Source organism: Carassius gibelio, chromosome B18, assembly GCF_023724105.1.
Source record: "Carassius gibelio isolate Cgi1373 ecotype wild population from Czech Republic chromosome B18, carGib1.2-hapl.c, whole genome shotgun sequence".
In the NCBI taxonomy this organism is placed as follows: Eukaryota; Metazoa; Chordata; class Actinopteri; order Cypriniformes; family Cyprinidae; genus Carassius; species Carassius gibelio.
In genome coordinates, this window is record NC_068413.1 from 3,073,502 (window position 1) to 3,082,646 (window position 9,145).

The 9,145-nt window shown below is 38.3% G+C and overlaps 1 protein-coding gene across 1 annotated transcript; it reads left to right on the forward strand.

The window, feature by feature from the left end:
* The first annotated feature begins 2,198 nt into the window (after positions 1 to 2,198).
* On the forward strand, positions 2,199 to 7,277 carry LOC127977835 (uncharacterized). The gene is made up of 7 exons (XM_052582990.1): positions 2,199 to 2,357; positions 4,430 to 4,556; positions 4,661 to 4,754; positions 4,845 to 4,972; positions 5,282 to 5,424; positions 6,108 to 6,305; positions 7,032 to 7,277. Exons 1-7 carry the CDS (start codon positions 2,347 to 2,349, stop codon positions 7,141 to 7,143), a joined length of 813 nt encoding a protein of 270 aa, XP_052438950.1. The 5' UTR covers positions 2,199 to 2,346; the 3' UTR covers positions 7,144 to 7,277.
* Positions 7,278 to 9,145: the final 1,868 nt, after the last annotated feature.

Below are 9,145 nucleotides of genomic sequence, written 5' to 3' on the forward strand. Positions count from 1 at the left end.
ACACACTGTCAGCACACAGTTTTGATGTGCAAAATAACCTCTATTAAAAACTATAACTATCCACCTCAAAGACGGAGAATAATGTATTAGTTTACTGATGCACTTGATTATAACAGTTTTATTATTGTTAAAGGAAAAATGCACATCGAGTCAGGTTGGTAATATTCATAACATGTCAGGTGTGCTGTTTTGCATGGTAAATGTCAGTCAGATTATATTTGTCCTTTGCCTAAGCATGAGAAGATGCTCAAAGCAGTGTTCAAACTGAGCAGAATGCCTATGATAAGACCAGCTGGGTTTCATCTCTACTGAAACTAGTTCAGTGCTTTAAGTGGCCCAAAAGAGGTGCCGGTACTCTATTATAGCCAAATATATATATATATATATATATATATATATATATATATATATATATATATATATATATATATATATATATATATATATAATCTTTTTCTTTTTTTTTTATGACTCCCCTCATCCCCTGAGGTAACAACAACTATATTGAAGGGGTTTTATATACAGCAGTCAACAGGCGACCTTAATAATAAATCCTTTTATTAGTTTGTGGATTTGCTTGAGCTAGAAAGAACTACTGAACATAAATAAAATGTGCAAAAGGATTTTGAAAAAATACCATTAGAGGGAGCTACTGCATTCAAACTGACTCAAATGATTTGCGAACCCGCTACGAACTCTCGAATTGATTCAAATGATCCGCGAAGCCGCTCCGAACTCCCGAACTGATTCAAATGATCTGCGATGCCCAAATTGACTCAATGTTTCGCAAACCCGCTGTCTATAGGCTACTCCGAACTCCCGAACTGATTCAAATGATCTGCGATGCCCAAATTGACTCAAATGATTCGCGATCCCGCTCCGAACTCCCAAACTGAGTCAAATGATTCGTGATCCCCAAACTGACTCAAATGATTCGCGAACCCGCTACGAATTCCCGAACTGATCCAAATGATTCGCGAACCCGCAAATTGACTCAATGATTCGCGAACCCGCTGTCTATGCTACGAACTCCCGAACTGACTCAAATGATTCGCGATCCCGCTCCGAACTCCCAAACTGACTCAAATGATTCGCGATCCCCAAACTGACTCAAATGATTCGCGAACCCGACACGAACTTCCGAACTGACTCAAATGATTCGCGGACCCGCTCCGAACTCCCGATCTGACTCAAATGATTCGCGAACCCGCTCCGAACTCCCGAACTGGTTCAAATGATTCACGCTCCATACTCCGAACTAGGAAGAATTAGGAAGCGTGCATTGTGAAGGGCGTTCTGAAGAGCGGTAGCGCAGGCAAATGTACTGGTACGTTAAAAGCACGTTCTGAAGAGCGGTAGCGCAGGCAAATGTACTGGTACGTTAAAAGCACGTTCTGGGCGCACAGAGAGGTGACAGTACGCTCAAGAGCTATATTTGGAAGTGCTGGTACTGAGTACCTGTGCATACAGGCCCACTTAAAGCACTGATAATAGTTGATGTTTTATCAAAATGAGAGATGCTTGCAGTGAAATGCTTACATCATAACTATAAGTGTGCTGCTGCAGGAGATAAGACTCAAAGCATGATGAAGACCATCTGTTTTTGTGAAGTCAAAGCACAATCTGCTGTGATTGATCTTAACCTGTGGAGACAGATGGGCTACAGTAAACTTAGGCAAATAAATTAATTTAAAAAAAAAGTTGGTTTGGCACTTTCTGCATATATGATTCTTACATAATACGCTCAATGTTGTAAACGAATCGGTTTATTGAACAAATAAATGATTCACACAAAAAGGTAAATTCGCCACCGACTGGCGCATCCATGTTATTTGCAAATAGAGTCGATGTTTTTTTTTGTTTTTTTTTTTTGGTTTGACTGATTGTAATAGCAATTCAAGTTTTGAGTTTTGCTTTTACTGAAAGAGTAATGTACATTCTTATTAATTATTTATTCATCCGTTCATTCATTTCAGATCATTTAAAATGTCCTGGCGTGACATTCCGTTTCAAAAGTAGCCTACAAAATGGTCTATCACATAAAACCTGCATGTAGCCTACAATTACTATAAGCTATACAGCATAAAATGAGTTAAGATGTATATTAACATTTCACAGCTGTATTGCATTTTCCAAAAGTCAGTGAAGTGCAACCTTAGCCACACTGATGCCCTGACTGACCTACGTGCGCAGATCCTCGCGCATGCGCAGAGCTCACACGCACTCACCTGTCGCACTTCAGCACACTGTTCATCCAGCATCAATGGGAAACCGCACTGCATTCCTTGTAAATAACTCACTTCTCTGCGTATCAAATGCCAAAGGGATCTGTCAGAACCAACGGATATGTCCGAAAGGTAGGAACAGTTTTGAAAAATATCTCCTAATATGGAGCACATTTGCTGTTTTATTTCTGAACACTTGTCTGGGACCGATAAGAAACGCGTAGCCGACTCATATGGCTTTTAATTTCAATTTCTCTGCTTTAATACTTTTTAGAAGACTGCTGATATACATTTCTGCATAATTTATGGGAATTGCCACTGGCACATGCCAGGGGCGGAGCGGGGGGCTGGCTAATGGGGCTTAAGCCCCGAATGTTTTGTCAAAAGCCCCGAATCTTTTAGCTTTTTTAAAATAACTTCAACTTTGTTTCATTTCCTCTCAGTCTCTCAGACTGGAGCGGCAAAAAAAAGAAACAAAAGCTCTATTACTGTGCCTTGTGGCGGACGGTAAAGCATCACGCATCACTTCGCTTGTTTGCCAACTGCCGATAAAAACTAACGAAGAAGAATATAAATCATCTTCTTTGTCGTTGTCATTAGGGGCTGGTGGGCTTTTTATTTCACCGCCGTCGTAGCGAGCTCACTGACTAACCGCCTGAAATTAACATTATGGACATAACAAATTTTTTTTAAAAGGAACTCGTAACAGCAAACCTCACCGGCCAGAGAGAGATTCAAAAGCAATATATCCCAATGTATCAAATGCTAAGTTATTTCAGGGCATGTTTTACAACTGTTCTCGGCACATTAGTGGGATAAGAAGATAGATTAATTGAGAAATATAGCTGGAGAACAATTAAATACAAAATAGTTTGTAGTCTCTACTGGGTGAATATTTTTTTTTTCTGAGTAACCATCATTTTCCCAGATAGTGTATAGATTTTTAGGCATTCTGTTATCTCAAACAGCCTGAAAAATAGTGCATTTAGCTGACATAAATGGGGGAAAAAAAATCTCCCCTGCGGAGTACACCCCTGCAGCCCCCTAGGTTTGGGCTAAGCCCCGAATGTTTACATCTTCTGGCTCCGCCCCTGGCACATGCAGATCGACCTTTACGTCTAATTAATTAATGGATTAAAAATCAATTATTATGATATTGCCACAATTATAAACACATTATATAAACGATTGCCGTGTTACAAGTGTTATAGGCTATGTTATTGTAAATACTTTGTAAAATAGTGTGCATTTACAGGCAGCAGTTTCACATGACTACTAGATCATCAATAGCCATTAACAGCGTTAAAATGTGAGCTGAAACTCTAAAATGTTCTGATATATTGTTCTCGGGTGTCGTGGGTGGCTTTAATCTGGATCAGGGTGCATAGTTCACGGTAATCTACACCAGAACCTCAGCCCAGCGGATGTAAGGACGCACAGGCTCTGGTTACACACAGGTTGTGTCTCAAAACCTGCTGAGCGCCCTACATAGGCAGCACACCGGGGCAGCCTATGTGCGTGCAACATATGATTAATATCTTGAATTTCATGTAGCCTAATATGTTACACTTTCCCCTTCTAGATAGTCGGCTCACTAGGCTTTGAGATACAAACAAGCACTTGTCTCTATTTGTGCACATTTTTTGTATTTAAATATTTGTATTTAGACTTTGGTTGCACTCCATTATAAATGAACATTCACTTATAGCTAGAAATATACTGAAACTGTGATTAAAATTTTTATTTTAGACTGTGATCTCCGTTAAAGTGATAGTTCACCCAATAATGAAAATAAGCCCATGATTTACTAGCCGTGTCTGACATTCCTCTTTCAGACGAACACAATCGCAGTTATATTAAAAACTGTCCTGGCTCTTCTGAGCTGTATAATCGCAGTGAATAGTGCCCCTGTTTTTGTAGCTGTTTTTTATTAGCACACCAGAGGCGTTTGGGGTAGTTTTATTATGAATGGATGCCCTTTTTTCAGCTTCAAAAACAGAAGCAACATTCACTGCAATGATACAGCTTGGAAGAGCAGGGACAATTTTTAATACAACTATGATTGTCTTCATCTGAATGAGGAATTTTAGACATGCCTAGGATACCCTGAATGTAAGTAAATCATGGGCTATTTTTCATTTTTGGGTGGAGTTTCCCTTTAAGCATTAGACCTGTGTAATATTTGTTAATGGCTCTCGCTCTAGTTCCTCTGGAGTGAACACCAGCAGTGAAAGTTTTCCCAAGTCTCACTCGCACTACTCTGAGTTAAGCGACACACACACTCCTTTCTCTGTGGAACTGACTCCAGACTCTGGCATCGTTGCCACTCCAGTAAGTCAATTCAAAGTCATTCATGAATTGTCAAGTGTGGTTTGATTGACAGCTCACTTGTCTATATGAACACTGAATGCTGTCATTGTGTTTGTTCCATGCAGTTGCCATCCAGCCGCTTCAGGTTTGCCTCGTGGCACTTGCTAGAGGAGCATGATGTGCGTGGAGACCAGCTCGCCTGCCCCAGGGTCAGAGAGGGTAAGAGGTCATTCAGGGTCACCCTTCTTTTAGATCTTTTTTCAGTGTTACCATAATAGAATCAAAGAACACACATCAACCGTCAAACAGGGCCTGCTGAAGACCAGCTGTCCCTTAACAGTGAAGACATATTTCTCAGAGGAGGCAGGAGGAAGAGGAGGGAGGATGAAGGACAGAAATGGGAAGAGAGACTCCAGGAGAACTGGGAGAACTGTGTGGTGAGACATCTATCTATCTATCTATCTATCTATCTATCTATCTATCTATCTATCTATCTATCTATCTATCTTTAAAGTAATTCATACTTTTTATTCAGCAAGGGTCAAACTGATCAAGTGTGACAGTAAAGGCATTTAAAATCTTGCAAAAGAGTCAAATGCTGTACTTTTTATTCTTTAAAATTCCTGTTTTTATTGTATTATTTAACAAATAAATGAAGACTTGGTGAGCTTGAAATCTCGAAATCAGTCTAGCGTTCAGCTGGTTATCTTCGTATTGCGTTTACGGTTCCCTCTCTGTGACCCCAGGTGCTGAACTTGTCTTATCAGGACTTAGGAGATCCGTACCAGCTGGAGAACTTCATCCGCATCCTGAGGAGACTGATCCGGGTGGAGCGTCTGCAGCTGGTGGATAACGCACTGAGAGATCTCAGCTCTGTCAGACTGCCAAGGTACCAAACTAACCTCTACACTACAACAACTGAACGTTTGAGTGCACGTGAACATCATTCTGAATGCTGCTGACACTTTAAGTGAGTTTAGATGGAGATCTGTGGTCTGTGTGGACCATATAACACACACTCCCTCTTGATCTTTCCATGGAGGCTGGCCTATTATATTGCATTGGTTGTTTTGTAACAGTATGTGTATGGCTGTGTAAAAATACATGTAGTGCAACTTTAGCTGCGTGCTGTAATCTCATATGACATGTTTATTTTACAGTAAGAAGGAAGCTGTTAATAATGTATTAGCATCAACACTCAGCATTAAAAAAAAACTTTTTATTTGGATATGGGTCTTACTTATTAATGGTTCAATTTGCATTGCAATTTTTCTAATAATATGTAAATGTAATTCTGAAAAAAAAAAGTTTATTTAATTGTTTAATTATATAATTGTCCTTCAGATATTCTGTAATGTTGTGCTTTTTTCTTGCGAAAGTTAAAGAAAAACTTTTTTTTTTCTTAGTAAATTGCAGTGGCTATTTGGACACTAGATAACTAGACATTAATCCTGCTTGCTTTACTGTTTTGTCATCTCTAGTGCAATGACAATGATACAATCTGTGTATATGAGATAGAGCATTGTGACATATTACTAGCAAAACTTGATTGAGAATGTGCATTTGCTATAGATGTAAAATCCTGAATCTTCACCGGAACAACTTGACGTCCATTCGTCAGCTGCCAAAGGTTCCTGAGATCCAGCACTTGTGCCTGTCTGAAAACAGTATTTCCTCTCTGGGCGAACTGTCCCTGCTCAGGAGCACACCGCTCCGATCTCTGACCCTCAAACGCAACCCCTGCCAGTTTCTGGAGGACTACCGCTCACGGTGAGAGGAATACACAGCTAAAAGATGTTTCTTCGAGTTATACCCAGAAGTATGTGTCAGCTTGCTTTTGAAAAGTCTACCTTTTATTATATATTTTTTTTAAATAACAAACTTAAGAGTGAACTGAATGTGATGCTTTTAGACACTTGACTGCTTGTTATTAGCAATTAAAATAAAATAACAATTAACATTTATATTAAATGTACAAAATAGAGGAACTAAAGAGTGTTTTGACTCCTTTAAGTACATCATTCTGTGTAATTTGTTTTTTTATGTTTGTAAAGAAATATAGCCATGGAAATCTTCAAGTACACTTAAGTTGCCTTTTATTGAATTCATATTATATTATCTGCTAGTAGATTTTTTTACATATACCTTTAAGATTTGAAGTGCACTACATGTGCACAATCAAAGCAGTTGAGTGCATTTTTTCACCAGAGTATATAGAAGACCACCACTGAGCTTTTAATAACTTGCTGTCAAAAAGCAGACTGACTAAAACTATTGAGCTAATTACAGCTGTTAATTAATCTAAAAAGCCATACAGTGTCTGTCTCCAAAATCACATTATGTCCCAAGTTAATAGCTATGGCAGAAGATAATATCATAATTTACTAAAAAAGAGCTGACCAAAAATGTAATAGATCTTTTCAAGGGTTCAGAGAGAGCCAAGCGAATAATTTCTAAGTCTGTCTAATCTAACCTTGAGATTCGTTTCCTCTGCAGTGTGTTCTCTTGTTTGCCAAAACTCCAAGTTCTGGATGGCATCCCAAAGCTACTGGAAGATTCCGTGCCTCCCTCTTCACCGGCAGCGTCCAGATTTTGTACCATTCTCTGATGTTGAAACAGCTGAACCTGAAGCCAAGATCCAGTGTGCTGTACTGTCAGAGTGAACCGAAAGCTCCATAAATGCACTTGTATAAAAGTTGTGTTAAAAATATATTTATATGACTTATTAAAGCGGTTTTTGTACCTTTCCTTCACATTTCATGTATTCAAAATAAACCTGCATTGACTTCAGACAGCAGCAGCCAAGATTAATTTACCAAGATTAGACTATCTATCAAACATTTGAACAGCTACTCACAGAACGGATCATAGGCATCTGTTCGTGCTGCGTGTAATTCAGACTATTTGGTTGCTCAATGACCAGCCAACCCTTTATTCGGTTCACACTTTGTCCTGAGGACTGTTTTGACAGACAAGTCTGTTCTTGGGTGGTATCAGCTGATGCCCGCCTGACAGTGTGTGAAGAAGAAGAAGCAGCACAGAGATTAAATCAGATACAGTCATGTGACACTGTTAGCAGCAGATAACTGATGATGTCACAGCACCTGTTGGCTAAGCATTTCATGTTCTCGTGCACTGAACAGTAGAAACAATATCTTAGATTGAAATTAAAACTGTAACATTGGTTGGGTTTGGAAAAAACTGGCCTTGTTTTGTATATCATTGTGGGTCATTCTAAAATGCTTAGCGTGAAAAATGCATTAAAACAGTGTTTTTAAAAGGCCAAACTCAGTAAACATTATTAATAAAACATACTATGTACAGATGAGAATGCAAAGGATATATGTGTAATTAAGGAAAACACTTAACATGGCTTAATTATTAATTATGGTTTATTAATAATGCTTAAGTTTGGTATTTTAAAAACACTGTTTTAATGCTATAAGCCACGTTAAGCATTAGACATCTTGAGGCCTACTTGTGCTATCTGGGACGCAATGAGTGCGTCTTAAACCTTGATCGACTGCAGTCACAAGGCAATGCAAGGCAAAAAAAAAAAACTCCTTTAAGAAAAGGACTCTTGGAAGACTCTTTATAATTGACGCACTGACTGTAACCACCGCATATGTTCACGGCTTTATACACATTCAGTAGCCGACCCGCCATCTTCCAGTGAAGTTCAGCTCATCCTTTCAGTGGTGATCACTAATTCATATGCGCTTCAGTGTTTTGTTTTAATTTTGGTGTCAATATCAGCGCCGCTGAAACCCGAGCTGAGGAGAAGGAGAAGAAAGAAACAAGAGAGAAGAGAAAATTATAGTTTATTAAATCTGTGAAGCGGCTTCGTTTGTCAGCAACAGAACCACGCTTCCCTACAGAGTGCATTTTTCACAGCTGCGCGCGCATTGTATATATATATATATATTTTTTTTTTTTTTTTTTTTTTACGTGTGCACTGTGTGTACTTCTCTATAAATAAACACACACAGGCATATACATATAATAAAAAAAAGTATAATTCTATAAAAAATAATTATATAGATTATAAATTATATAAATGTAAACATTTTAATACATCTAAATATTTTCAAAATATATAGTTATATATGCATTTCTATACACACAATAAATATACACAGTACACACATATATTATATAAACTTATTTTGGATACATATATATATGTGTGTGTATGTATATATATAATCAAGAATAGCAGAAGATACAGAGAGGAATTGGTACATAAAATATATAACCTATTATAACATATAACCAGTTTTTGTACTTTTATGATTGATGGGAGGCAGAAAACCATGTTTGGGATGATCTCAGTTGATCTTGTTGGACCATTTCATCTTAAGCTCTCATTCCTCTGACTGAAGAACTGCAGAGCTGCGGCCTGAATCTAAACGGTCCCTGTGTGTCACTTACTTCAGCTTCTCATCAGTCTTCAGTAACTGCAGGATGAAAGCAGTGTTATTTTGCTTTGGGTTCATTTTTAAATTTATGTCAGACTAAGAGATTTTTCCTCTCTGCTCAAGGTCACCACACATCAAAACATCAGTGTGCCCGCCAGCCTTTAGGCAAGATTAAAAGAGGATGAGCATTAA